The sequence below is a fragment of the Coffea arabica genome, chromosome 9c, assembly GCF_036785885.1.
Source record: "Coffea arabica cultivar ET-39 chromosome 9c, Coffea Arabica ET-39 HiFi, whole genome shotgun sequence".
NCBI lineage: Eukaryota > Viridiplantae > Streptophyta > Magnoliopsida > Gentianales > Rubiaceae > Coffea > Coffea arabica.
In genome coordinates this window covers 43,272,736-43,295,071 of record NC_092326.1, presented here as the reverse complement: position 1 = coordinate 43,295,071, position 22,336 = coordinate 43,272,736, and the positions used below count along the sequence as shown (strand labels likewise).

General features: G+C 34.5%; 3 protein-coding genes and 1 long non-coding RNA gene across 5 annotated transcripts; 2 read left to right on the top strand and 2 right to left on the bottom strand.

Annotated features, from left to right (window-relative positions):
• Positions 1-22: 22 nt before the first annotated feature.
• LOC140014351 (uncharacterized) lies at positions 23-2,705 on the bottom strand. 2 transcript variants are annotated; one of them, XR_011821098.1, is made up of 5 exons: positions 2,368-2,705; positions 2,172-2,276; positions 1,828-1,894; positions 1,554-1,652; positions 23-185 (listed from the first exon to the last, which is right to left on the bottom strand). XR_011821098.1 is itself a non-coding variant. In XM_072065099.1 (3 exons), exons 1-3 carry the CDS (start codon positions 2,556-2,558, stop codon positions 1,699-1,701), a joined length of 453 nt encoding a protein of 150 aa, XP_071921200.1. In that variant the 5' UTR covers positions 2,559-2,701; the 3' UTR covers positions 1,691-1,698. The 2 variants fall into 2 exon arrangements, 1 of the variants encoding a protein (XP_071921200.1); XM_072065099.1 differs by lacking the exons at positions 23-185; positions 1,554-1,652 and having other exon boundaries at positions 1,691-1,894; positions 2,172-2,237; positions 2,368-2,701.
• Positions 2,706-7,078: 4,373 nt separating this feature from the next.
• On the top strand, positions 7,079-13,244 carry LOC140014358 (actin-related protein 2/3 complex subunit 2A-like). The gene is made up of 10 exons (XM_072065116.1): positions 7,079-7,305; positions 8,914-8,980; positions 9,113-9,320; positions 10,014-10,183; positions 10,815-10,892; positions 11,383-11,515; positions 11,603-11,694; positions 12,466-12,522; positions 12,666-12,737; positions 12,841-13,244. Exons 1-10 carry the CDS (start codon positions 7,244-7,246, stop codon positions 12,880-12,882), a joined length of 981 nt encoding a protein of 326 aa, XP_071921217.1. The 5' UTR covers positions 7,079-7,243; the 3' UTR covers positions 12,883-13,244.
• A 990-nt stretch (positions 13,245-14,234) lies between these two features.
• On the top strand, positions 14,235-21,320 carry LOC140014342 (uncharacterized). Its single transcript, XR_011821085.1, has 3 exons — positions 14,235-14,478; positions 17,824-18,294; positions 19,362-21,320. It is a non-coding gene; the product is annotated as an uncharacterized lncRNA (long non-coding RNA).
• Positions 16,164-19,160, bottom strand: LOC140014341 (uncharacterized). Its single transcript, XM_072065071.1, has 3 exons — positions 18,743-19,160; positions 17,821-18,607; positions 16,164-16,454 (listed from the first exon to the last, which is right to left on the bottom strand). Exons 2-3 carry the CDS (start codon positions 18,542-18,544, stop codon positions 16,312-16,314), a joined length of 867 nt encoding a protein of 288 aa, XP_071921172.1. The 5' UTR covers positions 18,545-18,607; positions 18,743-19,160; the 3' UTR covers positions 16,164-16,311.
• Positions 21,321-22,336: the final 1,016 nt, after the last annotated feature.

Here is a 22,336-nt window from a genome sequence, read left to right as displayed (position 1 = left end):
CATTGAATCAAACAAAATATATAGGCAACATCATGCATGATATCACATTGACCCACAGAAAAGAGTGAAGAACATCTTAACCTTGCAGCAGCAAGAGCATGCCCAACTTCATGAATGAATACAGACAGAATGGAGGACAGAAAGATGTATCCAATATCAGGAAGTGACATGATTAGACCGGAAATCTGCAGAAAAAACACAATATTAAAATGCTTTCAAAATCTGAAACTGACAGGCAAAATAAATTAGTCTCAAAATGCTTGTTGAAAATGTGGTAGTTGGTCTACAAATCAGGTGTATATGTCCAAAAGTGATTTGGAATTATTTAAATAAATTAAGAGCTGAATACATACAAACAGTGTTCATACAGTTGTATTTAAGCAGAAGCCCAGCTTTAATCATTTAGATCTCATCTATTTTAGCTAAAGCTTTTGTTCAACTCAACCATTATTATACAAAAAGATAAGCTTAGCTTACTCAACAAATAGAGATAATGAAATGAAATAGCTTGAGGACAATACAAATTTTAGTTAGTGAAATAAAATCTGTTTCACTTATATGTTTACTTTTTCTTTGCTATAAGCACAGATTAATGGATCTATTCATCTATCAAAACGAACTCCCCACACGAACTATTCTACTATTGGACTATTTAATTAACCACAACATTTCCAGCTCAAACTGGAAAAAACAAGTTGAACATTTGACCTTTTGGTTGTCTGCATTCTGTTCATTTAGCAAAAAGTTTTCAGAATTAGCTTGAATACAGATCATTTATCTAAAACGCTACGAAAAGAACAAGGAAGCACGTTGAACATAAGTTGTTTGATAACAGGTTTTAATCAATTTTAGCTGCACATTATAAATAACATGGAGTCTATGGTTCTTATAGAATTAGAAATGAACTGTTGCATTTCTAATACACAGACACAGAAGACATAAAGAAAATTGAGGATATCAATCATGTTGGTTTGGATACTCAATGTTGAAAGATGATTTCAGGTGTCCAACTCTATGAAGAAGATCTCAGTAAGTCTAGAAACCAGTGTATTTACAAAAAGCCCAAATCTTTAGTAAAAGCAGGAGACTATTATCACCTTGCCCTAATAGTGAAGAATAACAAGATGCATCTAACTAAATTAATGTACAATAAAGGATAGAAATAGCTAGACAAACAAGAAAACAATAGGGTTCTCAGTAATAGTTTTGGGCACCAATGCTACTATAGATCCAAAAACAACTTAACCAACAGCAATGTATCAGACAGCAATAGGCTGCTAGAATATTCCATTACCAAAGTTGTATTTATAGTGAGTCAAAACCCCAAATGTTATTCATTAACGTACTAAATCAGGAACCAAGAACTGCAGAAATAGACAAATTCCATAAAGCTAGGTACCAGCACAGAAGATACAAGCAGCTGCACAGCTATAAGATCTAGATCATTTTATTAAAAGTGAATCTTTCCTTGGGGCTGGTCCTAACAAAAACTTATCAGTAAATTTCATGGATGCCTAGCTAACTTGAATGACATGGCACACTTGAACACTAACCGAAGAGGAAAACCCAAATAATGATCCGTTGAAAAGACTGATCATCCCATCATTCCCTTTATACAGATGGATAGCTCCTCCAAATTCCCATAGAAGAATCTGCCTCACAACACACAGAAAACAAGAAAATCAAGTCATTTGCATATCACAGAATTTGATATAGTACCAGGAAGCACCATTTCATGTCATCTTTACGATAGCAGTCCTTTTTACGTTTTTCATGACTTCCACGGACCAATTCCATAGTGACAAAATTTCTGGCGCAGTGACTAACCAAAATTACTCCAAGCAATGCAGTAAGACTAAACCCGAGGCCCACCGAAAACCAAACTCTCAAACACCTAAAACAGAAACGATTGTAAATAAATAAGCAAAGGTAAAAAAACAATCTTGTCTCCAAAAAAAAATTTCAAAGTTCGTATAAATGGAAAAAAGGAAAAAAAAAATCTTAAGTGACTAAGTCAATCTGCCACATAAGTTTCTGATGCAGGCAATAAAGCTCTCAAGCAGTTCTGCAGCATATCTTTCAACAATGTACGTTTAGTCTTTCACGATTCCCTTACAAAAAAAGCTTGGACAAATTCCTTCTTTGTGTGTGTGTGTGATAAAAAGGCAAACCTGGAATGACGACGACCATATCGATATAGAGGTTCATTCAAGACAGATGTTTTGAAGTCGCAGTACCTGTATTACACATAGTTGTCAAGTATTTGTCATCTGTACCTGTATTCCATTGAATTCAAGCACAACCCAGAATTCTTTTAAATTCAAGGAAAGGTTTTGATCGATTTTAATATGAGAGAGATGAGCATACCAACAAGAAACAGCGTTTGTAAGGCGAGTGAGTCGAAGTGGCAGAAGGGTCCGACTGCTTTGGCTGCCTCTCCCAAATCTTCTTATGCGTCTGCCTTCCATCAAACCTAACAAATCACTTGCTCGACTCTGTGATTCCAAATCTTCAAGAAATGATTCAGGAGGGTAGAAAAATGGATTTAGGGAGTCCATAGGCTCCAAGATTTTTGTAGAATTTCACAGGAGTAAGAAGGAAAGGCAGCATAAACCATTTTGTCAATTGAGCCCCCTACAAAGACCAATATCTCAATTTAGTCATCGTGGACTTGGCTGCAAACAACAAGAGGGTTTTGGGTTTACCAGTTTTATCAGTCTTTGAGCTTTTTCATTTTTTTTAGTAATTTTTTTTTTGAAAAATTGGTTTATTAATTATTTATTACTTCTCTGTTGTTTTTTTTTTTATGGGATAATTTCAGAAACCTCCCCTGAGGTTTCTGACACTTTCACTGACATCCCCTGAGGTTCTCAAAATTTCACTTACCTCCCTTGATAAAAAATTGGGCCCCTTTTCTGACGTCATCAGGGCCAAAATTACAGATATATCCCAAGTAGTTGGGGTTAATTACTACCGTTTAGTTACATAATGGCATCTGATATGATTAATTAAGCTTAACAACAATAATAGAAACTTGATTTATATAATATTTTTAAAACCCTAATACATCTAAATTTGATTTTATTTTTCAAATTTATAAGATTTTTATTTAAAAAAATGGGATACGGATAAGATATCCGGTTGGTTCGATTTGCATAGGTGCATATGAGAATATCCGAATACTCCTGAAACCCGCAAGCGGGATTCTGTGTTTTTTCTATTTCAAGGTTAGCTCGCATGCGGGTTAATGTTATATTTGAGCGCGAGAAGAAAAAATTGGTAATTAGGCTCTTTGGGCATTATAAGTAAATATTTAAATTAATGGCAGTTTTATTACACCAATATTATTGTATTATCATTATTATGATTATTGTATTATTTTTTATGCAAATATAACATTTAATTATCCAAGCAGTTTGATTTTATTTTTACAATTTATAAAATTTTTATCACTTATATAATATTTTTAAAACCCTAATACATCTAAATTTGAATCTAATTTTCTACAAGTCATACTTATAAATGCGAAATCTAACAAAAAAGTTAAATACAATTTTTGCAGGTCAAATTTAACAAATGCGAGCTATTTGCAAAATTTTAAATATTTGCAACATTTTTTAAAACAAAAATTAGAAGATTTCTGCAAATAATTCCCTACCTCTCAAAAAATACCAAAATAAAAAAGATAAGAGCTCGCATTTGCTTCCTAGAAATAATTCCCTAGCTCTTAAAAAAGGAAAAAAAAAATTGAGAAGAGCTCGCATTCGTGGAATGCGAGCTCAATAACCAGAGCTCGCATTCCACGAATGCGAGCTCTTGTAAGCTCGCATTTGTGAAATTCACAAATGCGAAGACCCCCCTGACGGAAATTAAACCCAAAATCACCCCTTTTGTAGAATTTTTTTAAAATTCATCACAAAGTTGGAAATTTCTCAATAGAAATACAACTTGTCTGGATTCCTTTCACTCTCTGATATCATTACGGTTGCTTTGCGATTACAGCGGCAAAACCTGTTTTTAATGGAGAAAGATGTAGGTGAATTCCATGATTCTCCCCTATGGCTTGAAGAGGCCATGGTTGCAGCTAAAACTTTTTACTCAGAGCTCTAATTGTAGCACAGCAAATGCACTTGTTATCACTCCAAATTAGTAGCAAAGAATGTTAATAGCTTGAAACCTCAGAGGTAGTTAAGTTGCTTTGCTTTATATGCTATTGCTACTGAAACAACAAACCTTCTGGCCGTTGCAATTTGCAGCTAGCCGTTGCAAAATCTGCCAAATAACTGTTGCATGGCACATCTGGTGCATGCAAATTTTTGTATTGCACTTACCCCCCCTCAACTTTACTAATTAGTCCAAATCATTTATTCTTCTTTGAATCTTCTACTAATACAACTTCTGCAAAGGGTAGCTATGGAATAAAAATACCTTCTCACACATGAAAATAATATTTTAATCTGATTTGGACTGGATTGTTACCACAAAATCAAAAGCAAGGGAGGTAAGTGAAATTTTGAGAACCTCAGGGGATGTCAGTGAAAGTGTCAGAAACCTCAGGGGAGGTTTCTGAAATTATCCCTTTTTTTATTTGGTGTTTATCCTTAAACTTTGTCATGTTACTTAGGGAGGAAGAAGTGGAATCTATCTTGGGTAAATTATATTACATTTTGCAGCAATTAGATTGTATATGTTGCTACATCATGTTTATCTTAGTTAATTTGCTACTATAAAATAAAACTACCAAATATATGTCAAAAAAATAACAAATATTCATTGTGTATTGCAATAAATTTTTAAAAATGTAAGACATACCAATACTTTTCACAAGACAATGATGCTATTTTGTCGAAAAAAAATTATAGTTATTGTTACAATAAAAGGATATTATCTCTAAAAGAAAGGAAGTGTTTCTTGGAAAAAAAAGAAAAAGCAAAAAATGCTTGTTTTATTAATAATAAAGGCTATATAGCATAAGAAACAAAATGGTGTTAGGTGAGGTGATGATAGTTGATACTTTAAACATAGAAATTCATATTCCAAGTATCTCAACACCCGTACAAAAAAATGATCTATATTAAACAAGTTACTCTAATAATTTTATTAGCCTAATTTCACTTTGCATCGTTGAAATTGTATCACTATTTTATTTTGTACCTTAAATTTCAATTTTAGATATTTTGCACTCTAAAGTATCAAGGTTATTCAATTTAAATTTAATCAATGACTACTTTCGCAAAATTAATGAGTATACCTGACAATTGAGCGGGTTGGGTTGTTTATATTGGATTTTCATTTAAATGGGTTATACCCAACCCGTTCAATTTTAGATTGGGTTAATTTTAGATTGTATCCTATTGGGTCATCTCAAACTCATGACCCAAATATGACCTAACATATTAATTAATACATTTTGATATATAAACTTTCTCGCATACATTTTAACAGATAAAAAGATTTTTTTCACACGCATAAATGTATTGTAAATTATAACACCTTATTTACACTTTATTTACACACGCTAACTTGCTTGCATCATTAACACATTTTCCAATCACCTTTTTATCTCATATACATCATATTAAAAAAGTGCTACAGTATTATTTTTTTTTTACAAAATTATCTCAAATAATTTACTATCCAAATACACTCATATTTTTACACACTAACACACTTTCACATGCACAAACACCTACTCACTTCTTAAGTTCCTTAGAAATACATCATAAATATAATAATATTTTATATTGCTTGTATTGTGAATTTTAGATAATAAATTGTACATTTAAATAGATTAGCTAAAAAATTTTGTTTTACTTTATACTTTTTAATACTAGTAATTGATTGAAACTTATTTTTTGTCATAACTTATTAACACTTTTACTATTCATATATGTTTTATTGTAAGTTGTAATATTCTATGTATTTAAATTATTGAATGCTAGATTATATTATGCTTGAAAATGTAAGTAATAGACATATAATTTGTTGTATTATAACATTGATGAGGAATTATTAACGATGAAATAAAACAAGTTAGAGAAAAGTAAAAGAATGTAGTTAGAACAAATTTAAAACTCTATTCTATGTACACGAAATATTAACAAACAGAAATAGGTAGCAACCTAAGAACAACCACAAAAAAAAGGGGAGGAAAACAACATACTCTTAAAAGGCATAATAAATTATTATAAAAGTTGAGCAAGTTTAACTATTGTTATAAAAGTAAAATAACTATGAGTTTTATTTCAAGTTTCTTTTTTTCTTTTAAGTAAAAATTTAAAAAACTGATTGAAAACATATATATGAGAATTTTAAATGCAAATTGGTCAATGAATTATTAACACATGTCAAAATGCAAGTGATTGGGCATATGTGTATTTACTTTCAAATAAGTTGGGCATTGGGTGCCTACATAAAAAACCCAATCAATCCAATGAATAGGTTGGATCTTTCTTACACAATCCAACAAAATCCATAACCCAATTGATCCAACCCCATCATTTTAAATTAATGAACGGGTTGGGCAGATTGTTGGATTTTGCGCTTTTTTGCCTGCTCTAGTAATGAGATAAAAGTTATGAAAATTAATGACAATGTATCTTTTTGTTTTAACTACTATCCCTTAGTTTTTTTTTATTACTGTTAGCATATTATCCCTCGATGTATAAGGTCTCAATTACTATTATTGTTAGCAAAATTAATGAGATAAAAGTTGATGTAAATTAATGATAATGTATTATTTTATTTTTAATAAATTATTTTACTATGTCTTATCTATCATCTATTATGCTATGGTCAAGATTTAGTCACATTACTTGTCAAATAGACTCAAACAAAGAAAAAAGAATGTTGTAGCTAAACCTTAATGAGACGTTTAAAAAAAAAATCCATAAATTGAGTCCAGTAACTAATTACTGCAACAAAACAATAATTACTAATAACATACAAAAACTTTTATAAAAGGGCAAGAAGCTCAAAAAGTAATTGAAATGAACTTGAGGGAGCCCGGTGTAATTTGATTAAAGACAGTAAGCGGTAAAGTTAGGATAAACAGTCTAAAACGGTAGCTCTGGAATCTGGGCGTTTTAAGTACTTCATCTTAGATCACACGGCGCTGGATCCTTCCCAGAAGAATTTCCTTTAGCCTGATAAGACCCACGATCTTGACAATCATCAGTTTCCCGGAACAAGAATAACAGCATTTGAAGGTGACAGAAAAGAAAATACTGCAAGACTACCACCCATGATACTCTTGCAGTCCCCTTCCAAGTATCTCTTACAGATCTTGACTACTCGCCTTGAAAAGTACGCTCTCTCATTTTTCTCTTCCCAATTGTGCTTCCCTTCAAAATTTTCCTTCTGGGGTCTTTGTTTTCTTGTCTATTTAGCAATTTTGAATGGTATCTGTTAAATTCAACTGTTCAATTTTATGTGACTGCGATAAAGTTTTGTTCTTTTCGTTTTGTTGGTCTTTTTTTCGTGGCTTTGGTAAAGGAAAGCGTACAAGAAATGAAGTACGTTTTTCCAAGCCATTTTGTATGGCTTTCATGGTTAGGACAAATTGTAAAGCTTCAAACTTGGGTAGTTTGAGGTTGTTTAAACCAGAAAAAGTGGGCATTTTGCTGTGATGCTTAACACTCAGGTGATTCTTCTTCTTCTTTTTTTTTTTTTTTGGGTTTTGCTAATGTCGCCTGGAAATGGGTCGAAAAACCTCAATTCATCGACATGGAAACTATCGTGTTTATGCTTTTCTTAGATATGGGATGAAGGGAATAGGTATAAAGTTTATCTTTTAGGTAAATAGTGGCTGAAATATTACTGTCGCAGACATTTAAAGTTATGAGACTTGGTATTGCTTTATGAATATTTAGGTTCTGATTGGAACTATTCAAGTTTTCTTCAAGTGGTATTGCCTATATTTTAGTTGGCATTTTCCTTTTCCTTACCAACCAAAAGATCTATTACACTCAAGAATCAAAAGGGCGGTATAAATATTAGTCATTTCCAAATTTATGAGCTGAATTTTGTGAATGATATGACAAAAATTATTAAAAGGCCAACTGCACTTGCTACCAAATGGGGACTCTGATGCTGGTAACATGTTTTCTTTAAGAACGTTGATTGCTCTTTGTTGAAGTTCATGCCTTTGGAGAAGCTGCAAGCATTTGATACCACAATCAAACTATTCCCTTCTCTTTGCTTCTGTTGGGAAGGAAACAATCAGCCTCTGTCAAGCTTTTAAAGACTGGGAATTCATTTAGGTTGTTGAACCTATTATTTGTTTGTTGTTACCAAAATGCTATGGATGATTAAATCAAGATATTGTTTCTGGCAATGAAACGTCAATGCTGTTCTGAGACCAACATGTCTACTGATTATCATATCGTCTATGTTCTGAATTATGCATTGTCATAATAATTTCGTATTGGAAACTGTGGCCAAAATTATTTATGCGATTGTGAAACTCATTGACCCTTCAAAAGCATTTTACTCTCTGATGTTGTTCTCGTTTGGTTTGAAAATGCACCAAAATGTAATCCTTTCTTTGGCATGGAGAGCACAATCTTTTCTTATGCAGTATTTTCTTTTTCTTCATATCTGGCTTTGATAGAACATGCATGCAACCAAACCATAATATGATTTTCCAGAAAACTAACTTCTGGGTGCCACTGATGACTGATGATAAATGTAAAGAGATTCAAATGCTTCATTTCTTAATAAAAGGACTAAAGGAAGATTCTTCAAATACTTGAATAATGATTTAATCTCTTTGTATGTACTGATGGATTGGTTATAAACTATTTGTAACTTTCCTGTTACGGACAATGATACTTTGGGGATTTAATTAAAAGTAGATGACCAATCTTTTAATCTTATGATGAAAATTGACAAAACATACCTGCTTGATTGCAGTCTTGACAAAGGAGTTGAGCTGGATTCCCATTGGATTGAATTCAGTGATGTCCGTTACCATGTTCAGGTATTATTGGCATCTTAGTCAAGTTCTTGGTAAATGGGCAGCCTTTAGATACAGATCAGCTGACATGCTTCCTCCCAAATAAGTGTTACTGAATGATTAATTTACATGTTTGATGACCAAAATATTTTTCAGGCCTCTATGAAAAATCCCAATCTTCTCTTTTTATCGGTGAGTTTACCTCCACCACCTCCCGAAACAGTATCCTTTGGTGGGCTACCTCCAGGTGCCATAGAAGCTATAAAAGCAGCATATGGAGTGGTTGCACAAATTCTTGATCCTCCAAGAGATGGATTCAGTCTCACATTGAAATTGAACTTGTCAAAACTTCCTCCAGATGAAGGTTCAACGCGTTTTCTTTAAGGTCATTATGATCTTGCCATGGTTGTGCTGAAAGAGATAGGATTTTTTCTCAGATGCCTTCATCTGTGGTTATTTGCTTTATTAGCTTTTGTCTTTGAAAAACAAGGGCTTTTCATGTTATTTGTACCATGTTACTGCCCAATTGTTATTTTTGGATGTATGTATTCTTTTGTCCTTTGTCCTTGAGTCAAAGATCTTTTTTAGGTACAATATGTGGTCATGGAATTAGGTGCTTTTTGGGTAGTTAATGAAATGACGTAAAGCTTTGAGAGTCCGTCATCCTTTTGGCTTGGAATTAGTTAAGGTATAATGCATTGTTGAATTATCTTCCCTAGAATTGTCAAATATGTACAAACTGAGCATGATTTTTACAGTATTAAAGTTTCTAAGAGTTCTCTAAGCATCTTTTATATGATCTAGATTTATTAGTTCTTTGAGCATCTACAAACAACTCTAAACATGCTTTGCTACTGATATTGGACATAAATTGCCATAAGCTCAAGTTGCATTTGCTTGCGTGTTTGTGGCTTCAACTGTAGTAGCTCAGTTTTCACTTCAATTGTCCTCCAAGGCTGTTGCTCTCAGTTTTATTCTCAAGTTCCTGCAGTAAAGAATCCATCCATATAATACTTCTTGTGGTCTTTCTCTGAAGTGTTTCCTGGAACTATTACAGAGCATAAACATGGGGTTTTGACGAAGATTGCATCTGTGAGGGAAGTGGTATTGGGTGCCCCGTTAAGAGTATTTCTTAAACAGCTTGCTTCTAGGACAGTTGCTTCTGACATTGACAAGGTTGTTGCTCTGGTGCATCGGCCCATGGAATCCTTTTTTCTCATCCCTCAGGTAAATGTGTCATAGAGTTCATCTTCTGTTGACTCTCTTGCAAAATTCTATTGGATTGGATAATCTATTTTATCTGAGCTTATCTAATATAAACATTGGTTGGCTTGTGACTGAATAACCCTCATTCCATCTTCTCTGTGAATGGTTTTCATATCCATGATTGTAGAAGTGCATATACTTTGGTCTTTTCCAGGTATTTGCAAGTCATTTCATCCCCTAAGCTAATTATGGATACTAATTTGTGTACTGGAGCACGAGGGAAGAAATCACACTTTGATTCATTTAGGCTGAACTGATAGCAAAACCTTGTGAAATTGCTGATTTTTGCAAGTACTTTGGTTCTTGAGAGAACTGATTGAAGAAATAATCTCAATAAAGTATGGAATGAAATCAAAATGTTAAGAATCACATATGGCGCCTTATTACTAAAGTTATTTTAGTTGATTATTCTTCTTATCTTCCATTCTAATATTCAAATACAATTGAGTTTCTTCCTTCTGATCTAATACCATTTTTCTTGCATCACTTAGCTTGGAATACTTGTAATAAGTCAAGTTCTCAAAATCACTGTGACTCTTTGGGGTCAAGTATGCATTTAGGGTTCTGAATGTTTTAGTACACTTGTCTGCAGGTGGAAAAGGTCACTGTGGTATTTCCTATGAGATTCAAAGATTCTATAGATATTCTTCTGGCAACTTCTTTCCTAAAGGTAATGTTACACTTTTGACTGGATTCTAAGTACTTATTTAGTTGGTTTCCATTTTTGTAAGCAAAAATGCTTGAAAAAGTGCCAAGAAATGCTAGAAGTCTGTTGGGCATTTTTTTTGGTGTTGGTTGTTTATGATAAAGGAAAAAGGACCTGGGAAATTAAGTTGCAGTTCTGAGTTCTATACCGTTTCACTTTAACTGTGGATATATGGATGTGAGGTCACAAAATTTGGTTTCTGATCTGTTTTTGCTCTTTGAGTTTCAGAGATGATGCAATCAATAGGGGCTTTGAAACTAATAGAGTTGGATCGAGTTGAAACACTTCATTTAATTGCCATTAAGAGAACATACTACGATTGGTTTCTATCTTGAACTGGCTAATTTATTGCACTGTCTTCATCTTTGTGTGAACTTGCTTTAGTTTGCATTGTTTGGTTTTCTTTTTCCAGTGCAGGGGTAGTTTTTTCAGCGTTCTTTTTGTCATATTTCAGGAATTTGTAGATGCTAGGCGTACTGCTGGTCTCAACAATGCCCCTCCTTGTTCGTGGTCTCCATCTCCTCCCCCCGAACTGAAGGGAGCTCCTCCAGAAGCATTATCATCAAATGCTGGATTTGTTAGTTTTGGTAGCAGCAGAATTTTACATCAGTCGTTTCCTCCATTAGAAATTTTCCAGTTTCTCCTTGACCACTTTGACTTTTAACTCACTGCAGTAATTTTCCCTCGTCATGTGGAAGGCAGAAAATTGGATAGAACCGTTTGGAGTCTATCAACATTTCATGCATATGTGAGTTATCATGTTAAGGTAAGACTCTCAGTACATAATCTGATGCCTGATTGTTTACAATCTCATTTTTTTAACCCTTTCCCTTGTCAATGTACATTTTTGCTCAATTTGAACATGGGGAATGTAACTTAGAATTTTCATGCCTGAGGTTGAATGCACTTGACTAAGGCGAAAACTTTTCATTCGCAGAAGTTGTACTTCGTGTTGTCAGTTTTCCTTTTTGTTTAGCCAAAATTTTGCGAGTTTGTTTTGCAGTGTCAAGTATTTGTACTCAGTTTTTTAATGTAAAACAAGGTGTTAACCTTGTGTCTGAACTCCTGAAAAATGGCTGCAAATGAATGAAGAAGATGTGAAACGTCTGGACTAAATGCATTGATGGAGAGTATCAAGCATCTAGCTATCTCAGTCAAAATATGAATTCTTTTAACATGAAACGTCGGTGTACTGTTTCTCTTTGTGGAGTGGGTAGAGGGTGGGGGTTAGATGAGGTGGTGACACATTGTTCTGTGGAGCAGGGGAAGAATTAGAGTTATAGCTGAAACCATTTGGATGCCATTTAACTAATTTTGATGATTTTATTGTGTAAGCTTCATCAAATGAGAACCTTTTTTCATATCCTTTGGACAACGTGGCTTGTCCTTTGGTAGTGATGAACTCTTAGTTGACTCATACAGTATTTAACATCAATAAATTCCTGTAGGTTTGATTCATAGATTGACTTCTGTGTACTGATTTTTATAGTTGTTGACCGTGAGAACTCAATTTTACATAATAATTCTCTGTTGACAGTGCTCAGAAGGTTTCATGCATACACGGATGAGACGTCGGGTAGAGTCCCTAATACAGGTAAAATAATTTCTAGTTCTTCTTTTATGTGGTGTTTGTTAAATCTACTTTCTGTTTTGTGCACTTTGCTGTTTCAGTTCTTAAATTCTTAGAAAAAGAACGAGTAAACCAAGTGGTAACAACATGAATATGTTCTGCCCCAGGCCTTGGATAGTGCCAAACCAGAGTATGAGAAGGCAGTGAAAGCTACACAAAACAGATCTTTTAAGCGATTGGTGCGCCATCAATATATATATCTTTAGAACTTTTAATATGTTTATTCACTTGTTTGGTTAACCCTGACTGGTTTCTATTCTTTCCTGCACGGGTTCTCTGTAGAGCCTCAAGGATGGAAGGAGCAGTTTGAAATCATTCAGCTGAGAATGCAGGATTTACTCCCTGATACCGTGAAAGGCTTACGCTAGTAAATGTGTTCTGCTTCACTCGGGGAGTATTTAGCTGGCGCCTGGCAACAATTAGGAGCCCTCCTATGGTGTATATTTTGAAATCTTCCTCTGCGTTTATTCGCTTATCAGCAAACCAGAGCCCTGTGATCTATTATGTTCTGCTGCATTTATGGGCAGCAGCAGCAGCAGCAGAAAGCATAGTGGTTTTGTACTTTATAGGGATCATATTTTATATCATTCATGTTAAGATAAAGATTTTGAGCCAGGTTCAGTCTGTAATTCATGATGCATAGATATTTCATTTGGTAAGTGCATAATTTTGGTTGAATGAGTAAATTGCTGCACCACCATAGAAACCCGATGCAGGGAGAGGTGCCAGTTCCAAATTTTCCAGAAAACCAAGAAAACTTGAGGCTGTTGTAGCCCAGCAGAGATTTGCAGGATGAGTTGAACCCTGTTCCAAATGACTGTACATGCGAAATGCATTCTTGTTATATGTGCAAAAAAGGGCATTAAAACATGATGATGTTTATGAAGGAGAAATAGCAATATAATAAAAAGTGAAACAGAGAGTGACACAGGGTGTGAGACAGAAGATTCGTTGCGTCTTTTTTGCATCACCAAATAAGTGATTATTAGAATAAGGAAGAGAAAGAATTAAAAAAGTTTCCGAGGCCATTTTGGATCACCTGTCTTTAGCCATTATTTTCTTGACACGAGGTAATATTTGTATTCAACAATATTTCTTGCAAAGTAAATGGTTCACCAAAGCAGTAAAGAAAACAATTGACAAATTGCAAATAGCCCTGGGAGAGCATGACAAAATAATTTAAAGTTGTTTTTTAAAACACTTTTGTCTTGTGCATAACAATAATATAATCTTTCCCCTGATGATGCTAAAAGAAGAATTTACATAAAAACAAAAGGAAAACAAATAAAAAGAAAAATAAATATTGAAAAGCAACATACCCAACCTACTAGTGTCTCTACTTACATTTTAAAATAAAATAAAATTAACGCTTCTCTCACCTCAAGCAAGCATAGAGTTGAAAAATAAATCTAATTACTTAAATAAATATTTGAATCGAGTTCATTTCAATTTGATTCGTTGGCTAATCAAGTCAAACACGATTCGAATTTGGTTCATTAATTAATCAAATTAAATTTGAATAGTATTTTATATTCGATAACTTTTAAATTTTATACAAATCTTATCCAAGTTTGATTTGATGAAAAAAATTTTTTTTATAAGATTTAAATACTAAAATGTTCACTTTGATTAGTCTCGTTTACGCTCTAAATAGGCGTTGGAGGTTCAAAAAATCCAAAAAAAACTAAAAGTTAGAAAAGGGTGCCCTTAAAACCAAAAGATTCTCGAGACAAAACAGTGAAACATGAGAGCTGTGTACTGCACAAAATACCAACTTCAGTTAAAGAAGCTAAAATCCTCGAATCTTAACCAAATCCAAGCATCTGAACCAGTTTTCCAAGAATAAATTTTGTGGGTTGCAACAACTTTTGCCTCTCATGTCTCGCTTCAAACCAAGATTACCATTTGCTCACGACCCAGGTTAGTCTTGAACCCACGTTTCATACTACGGACGTTACTTCAATTATTATAACTTGTTTACCATTGAAGGTTATGCACCTCTATTTCTTGTGTTTCTCAATGTAAAATGCATGTTAATGTTTGATGTTCTGGGTTTTTTTTCATTCCATGTTCTTTTTTACCGGTTTTCTGTTCATTGTTTTTCTATCCATAAACTCGCATACAAGAATTAACTATTACATCTTTCTTTTCTAAGCTATGGATTCGTCAAATTATGCGGGGCTTTTCGGAAAATGCACCTATTTAATCTTATTTTATCTTTGAAATCAATGCTTAATGTATTAGATATTTGGCTTATTGATGATGTCGAAAAGAGCTCAAACAGATAACTGATTGGAGGGTCCATAAAGATGTAATTATGTAACTATAAGTAAATATTTATTAGTTGGAGGTTGCAGTCGCACATGGGAGGATGAATTTCAAATTTTGGTGAAACTGCAGAAATCATTGGATTTAGAATAATGGTGGAAAGGTTGAGTAAAGAACTCCCATAGAAGAACTGTGTAACAAAAGATCTAACTTGACATAAATATAATTGAATTTTGCAGCAGCTAGTCTCACTTCCTGTATTTTGTCTAAGAATAAATTTTCTCAAAGAGGGAAGCAAAATGGAATGTGTTTTTAAAATTTTGTCCAGATGAAGTTATGGACATTTTGACTAATTTAACCGTGATTTCAACCAAGTGATAGAGAAAGTTTAACTGCCCTGATAAATATATGAGATGACTTTTCATACAATATGCTAATGGATGTTCCTTGCTTGTAATTTGAAAAATGTAACCCATCTGAATCCTAATGATTTGCTTGTAATTCAAGACAGATACACATCTAAGTCCTAATGAATATATTGAGTTTCTTCGATTCAAGTAAATGGAAGCTTGCTCTATTTTTCCCTTTTTTACTTGGGCTGATTCAAATTTATGCTGAAGCACAATCGAGATCCATAAAATTCTTCTTATGAGGAAAAAATTATGTTATTGAGAAGAGGTGAATACAATAGGCAAAACACTTAATCCGGAGATGCATACACGCAGATAGGAACGTAATATACTAACGCACAATTAGTGATACATATCTAAATATTTATTTGGATTTAGACCCCAAAAGCCCCTACTGCTTGATTTTTCTAATACCTCATTTGAGCTATTTTGTGAATTTCTTATCAGCTTTTTCATTGATGTGGCAAAATATACATGGCATGCCTATACCAAAATCAGCTTTATGGTTCATTTATGATCACCTAATAGGAATAAGTAGCACTTCCTTCTTTATGATTTCCCATCCAATAGCACTCCTAATAGAGAAAGTACCACCTTTTCCTGTCAACATTCAGCTACTTAATTGTGGAAGTATCTTGACATATTTATTCTTGGGAATAACAAGAATAAACTTGAGTGGAGCTGATTTTCTCTTATCAATAATCAGAGGTCTAGTAAACAAAAGCATCAAGTGAACGTTAGTGACTGTTCTAGTTGGTGCCTTGCCAAATTGTCAGATTATCTGTCTTTCCATAGGTAAGCTAGTTAAATATATCCCTGCCCTCCCGTCCACAGCACCTCAGTTTCCTTCAAGTTTTGTCAATGACAATTAAGATCCTGTTGATCAATAGCCCCCCAAAAAAAATTTTTTTTTGCTGCCAGAGAATAGAAAATTAGTTTGATTTTATGCTATCTAAATTAACAACTACAGACTTCTGAATTCAAATAGCTGAAAATATCAGACTTCATGGACATGGCTTCAAGGTACATCAAATAGTTTAAATTGATCAGCCACCTTAGATCTGCTCAGGCAGAATCACGTCTGTGATTCCGATTCTGCTACAGAGCTTGCAGTTGCTCCTACATTGTTTCCTTGATCAGCTCTTATCAATCCTCCAGCGCCAGATGATCCTGGACATCTTTTCCACATCACATCTGTCTTTGATGTGCCTAGACCTGCTGGTGAGAAAAACAAAGTCACTAGTAAGTCTATTCAGTCAATTTCGGCCCTGTTTCCTTTCCCATCAAAAGAATAGTTGAAAATATCTCAGTAAAAGCTTTGCATACTTTGTTGAGTGCCTTCCTTTGGTGTCAATGCTAAATTATTGGTCTATTTGAGTCTCATCAGTGAGCATAATCTGTTGGAGGCCTTACTTTGGTATCGATGCTAAACCATTGGCCTTATTTTGGTGTTGACGCTGAACCATTGTTCTATGAGAGTCTCATCAGTGAGACCTTGCGCACAATTCTGTAGACAAAGGGAAACTATGGTTTTGGGACATCTCTTAGGACAGAAGTTGGAGTGCTATCAACATATCACAGATAGGGATAACAGCAATCCCACTTTTAGGGCATTAGGTCAAACTGGAAGGATAACTTCCAATGTTACAGTCAGTTTCTTCCTCAGCAGTTTATATTTGATCTATTTGAGGAGTTCTGTGAGATTCTTTTCACTGCTGGAGGCTGCCCAACATAAGCTGTTAGCAACTAGTGCGGTTAAGCAGCAGAGGCAGCCTTAATTCCTCAAGTATGTCATCTTCCTGACGAAGATTGAAATCTTCAGTTCTCCATTGTCCTTCACCATCCAGTCACTACTCTAGCAAGCATATTCATGTTTGCATGTTCATCTCTATAATCTAAAGTCCTTTTGCAAGTCACAAGGGTTCTAATTTTCCTGCAATCCCTTAATCATATACAGTCTGTATATTTTCTCTTAATGACTATTTCACGGTATATGCCTGTTCTTTCCAATGAGAGTCCTGTTAGCTATGAATTTAAAATGATAAATATTCTTGTATAAGGGTTCTAACATATCTTTTGAGTATCAAGTCTTTATCAAGGAACATTGTACATTCTGCCCATGAAGTTTCTTTTTGTCCTTGAACAAATTTTACCAAAAATGTGATCATTCCACTCTAGCATTATCAACTTTGTCAGTAATTGCTTCAGACAGGGTATCCCCACACAACCTAAGTCTTGGCCACTGCACACTTAAAACCACTTACAGTATGACAAAAGTCAAATGCTTACCAAAAAGAAATATAAGTAGGTAAAATCAAATGAAAATTGTTCAAGGGATTATTACCTATGATGTTCACTAGCATTGCGAAGTTATTTAATTCAATCGCAAATAGGTCGGTAATTATGGATTTCTGGAGCAACATGTTCCATCCTGAACTCTCCCGAGCTCTATTTGGTACTGTACTTGGATTAGTAGTCATGACTGTGTTGTTTGACCATGTGCATCCCAGACCATTAAATTCCAGGCCCAACAGACCACACTGATTGATAGTTTCTGAGAAAGTTCTTCTTCTTGCACTACCACCAGGTCTCTGATCATCACTGGCACAATGCGTCAGCTTTCCTCCTGCAAGTGTCCAAGGGTGACCAGTTTGCTCCAAAAGAAACTTCAGTTTACCCCATAGCTGCTCCCTGTTAGTGGGACTGGGGCTTCCGTAAACTATAGTAGAGACCCAAGCTGGAAAATCAGGCTTAGAAATGATTGCTGCTACAGATTGCATATTTGACTCAACAATTGTAATCCCAACTCTATTAGGGTTCCAAAGTAGCCAAACTCCACCTGCCTGCTGCTGTGCTTCCACAAATTCAGCTCTTGTAAGGCCAAATTGGTTGAAGAAGTTCCTTAGACTAAAGCTTTGAACACGAGGCTCCAGTATTGCTACCACTTCAGCTGAATGCAATCTATGACTCTCTCTCATGCATCTTGTGAAATCATCATCTCCGGCTCCCAAGCAATTATATAACAAGATCTTCATTGATGGGTTATCGATGTGTACAGGTAGATTGCCGTGAGGCTCCCAACCCAACATTTCAATTACCTGCTGTCTTTGCTCTTCCCTAGGGGTCGTTGATTCTATACTCACTGAATGCATATCTCTTGTAATCATGTCAATTGACCTTGAAATAATGGTCAATCTGACCTCCCTAATTAACCAAAGGACTTTGAATAGCCAGATGCTTTCAACATCTGATGGTATCAGCATCTGCATTCCGTCGCCTCGAAACTCTGTTATGTGGAGCGGATCCATGATGTTAATGTTTCTTAGTAGAGTTGAATGTCAGTTTTGACCAAAAATTTAGATCTCAGGCACCTAAAAAATGTAACAATGGGGCTCAAAAAGTTTGTGATTTTAGATTTTCTCAATCTGAAAATTAGAGGTGATTATAATTAATGGCTTATCATCAGATACTGAACCACAAATGCCTTGTGTTTGAGAATATTGTACCTGTTGTGTTTCTCCACACCCACACAGCTCTGACGCCAGAAAAGAAATTGGTGATGCAGGTGTGGCAAATAGGAAAATTAATAAGAGCAGGCAATGCGTTGGCAGTATTAATGAGGATTCTTTTATCGTACCTAGAGGGTGTTGCTTCCAGGAACTCTCACAGAGAAATCTTGCTTCTGATTATGTGTTGGTGATATTGATGCGGATCTTTTTTTTTTTTTTTTGGGTACCGAGAGGGTGTAGCTTCCAGTAACTTTCATTTATGAAAATAATTTCATACACTGGTGGAACTTTTTTTTGGGCTTTTGGGGGGAGGGGCAGCAGCCCCCCAAGAATTTTATAAATTCTTTTGATGTAATAGGTATTTTGGCTTAAGAAGTTTTCTTGGTTTAAGTTTCTTCCCCCCAAAATTTCTTCTGATAAAGCTCCCCCAAATTGCAGTACTGGTACGATAATAGTTGCCCAAGTTCAAATCGCAACTATGTACTAAATTTAGACTTATGTATCAAATAATGTAGTTTGTACTCTCAGGTTTAGCTATCCGTTTGATCTACTATTTTATAGTCTGTAACTAAATTATATAGGATCCTTGTTCTTACTCTTGCCGTGTCTATTTCAGCTATGGAGCAAGCATTCTTGACAATGAAACTCCTTAGAAACTCCATGGTGAAACAAAATGGGAGATGACCTTCTTGCAGGTTCCTTGATTAATTTAGTAGAAAAGGGATTTGCTAGAAGTTTCGGTTCAGATTCTATCATGAATGCTCTTGATTCTGAGAAAGAGTGACATGCACAATTTAGAATGCCTTGCGCTTGATAGATTCTAAGAAAGTAAGTTGCTATCTATTTATAATGCCTTAAAACTTCTCAAAGTTCGAAGTTGTAAGTTCTACAAAAACTTTCAATTTAGAAGTTTTGGTACAGATTCTATCATGAATGCTTTTGATTCTAAGAAAGAATGACATGCACAATTTAGAATGCCTTGCATTTGATAGATTCTAAGAAAGTAATTTGATCCCCACTTTGCAGGATAGAACTTATGTGATTTCAAATATCATGCAATATTTGATTAACTTTTTGAGAATTTATGTGTTTATGAATTACATGCTTTGCTTTCTATTAATTCTTTAATAATTTACTGTGGCTCGCTTTAGACACTATTGTCATACGTAACACCCGGCCCCCCAAAAAAGAAAGTCCAAACCCTGGTTTTGCTAGTGATTTCATTGAAGGGTCAACAAATCATCTGTCTTGTTTATCTGAGGCAATATTTGAGAGTTCTCATACTCAATAGTGTCGTTTCAAGTGATTTCAAGTTACTGACCTTATATTTTGCATGTGGTAAGTCCGTATCAAGCATTACATTGCTCACATTTTTTGCTTCTTCTGTAGGCTCAAGGGATGACAATTGGACAATCCTAACCAATTTTTGCATAGAACAATGCTCACACTATGACCCATTCTGATGTTCCAGATATTCTAGCCACCTTAAGTATGTAAATCATTGTAAGTTATAGACACCTTATAGGCTAAAGATTTTTATGGGTGAGCAATTCATTTTGTGGAACATAGAGTGGTATGTTATAGACATACTATGCATCAAAGATGCTTCATGGATGAGCGTGCCATTTTGTGGAGAATCTGGATGATGATGATACAAGGATATATACCTTTTTCCATTAAATATTGATCAGTCCTAGTTCAAATTGGAATACTTATTTGCTTGTCAAATTTGTTAATTCCCAACTAGCAAAACACTTTGGGGAGGTCAACAATCAAAGATTTATTGAAACTGGTAGGTGAGGATCACTATAAATGTTTAGAGCTGGGTGTTTTATTTGGCAATATGTGCATTTGATTACAATTTGCACTTCATTTTTGTTTATGTTTCATTGATCTGCACCATAGTTTATAGTTCCAGTATGATATGTCAAGGGGAATAAACTACGGGGGGATTTTAAACAGGTCTATCGAAGGTGGAAAACCGTGCGTGTGCAAAAGTTTTTTTATCATACTGTCATACTTTTTACAGCCGGACTTGATGTAATTTATGATGCTTTGAACCTTGATATTCACTTAGAATCACCTCAAATAGACTATTAGTTACCATACTACCATATAGGCACGGATTTTGGGAACCAAGAAGAGAATGGCCATCCTCCTCTTTATTGCTTGTTCACGTTAATCCTCCAGTTATGAACTCTCTACCGTAAGGTGACATCGTTATGTTATCAAATTTCTTCCACCATTTGATGCTTAGAAAGTATTCTTTTGACGTGGGCTATTCTTGATCAGTGGTTATAATCCTGGAATGCTGTTTCCTCACCATTCCACCAAGGTAGAATGTCATCTTTTGAGGCAATGCAGGTACATTAGTGTGCAGTTTTTGGAGTTGTAGCTGAGACCTCAAAGCCATAAAGGTGGCCATTTTGGTTCAAGGATTGCAAGCTCTAGGTGCAGCTTTCACATGTAGATCTGGTGTCCAGCTTTCTTCTTCCTTTTTGCTTGCCTTTGACCTTTTAATCTAATATTTGATGTATGAGAGTGATGTAATCACTTTGATTTGTGTTTGGATTGCATTTTTCTGGATTTTTTGTGAGAAAAATTACTGTAGCGATTTGATGTATGTGAGATAAAAAGGTAATAGAGAAATGTGTTCACGAAAACGTAGCATTTTTTCAACATCCAATGTAGAGGTAGGCTCTTTATTGTTTCATCCAATTGCCTTGAATTGTTGCATGACAGCCCATTTTTTTGACTTTTTATGCCTTTGTCTGCTGGTTCTCTCTTTAACTCCTCTTTCACCGTTTCTAATTCTCTCATGACCAGAACCAGATGCCTATACTGAATCAGAACAAAGGTTTGCCCTCCAAAAGTTCACTAAAGATGTCATATTCATATGTTGTCTTTCGTAATCAATAATATGTTTTCCGTTACATTTGGGCTAAACTGACTATTGATGAAACTACTGCATTCTCCTTTTTTTTTTTTTTATTTCCTTCTTTTTAATGCTTCCCTAAGTTAGATTTTTGCAAATTATAGCTCTGCTGAGATATTTTTGTATTCTTAACATTCAACATAATAATGCAAGTTTAGGTTAAAATCCTAGAACGTAGAGGTTCTGGATTCTAATCCCTCTGTTCTCCTTCCCCATTTCTTAAATCCATTCCATCCCCTGTTAGAAAATTTTTTTTTTTAAAAAAATATATATAATAAGTATAATAAGTTTAACTAAGCCAATTGGTTTGTTGTGATGCTAAATATGAATCAATAATTCAATATAAATATCCCCTAAAGCTAAATTGGTAGATTATCTTGCTGCCAACCACTTCAAAATTTACATTGATACCAAATTGACTTAAAAATTGCAGTTAATTCAAGTGCTTGTAAATTATTTCCGGTTACAATATTGGAATTCATCCTACAAGTTTGTCCATCATTCACTTTTCTTCCTACTCCTACCACACGTTTTTTTGCTGTCACTGCATGGAAACTTTCCCCAGTTTTAAGGCTTTTTCTTAGCTTTTAAGTCTCAAAAATTTCTACTAGAAACTCCAATTCAGTTAAATATAAAGATACCCAAAACAAATATAT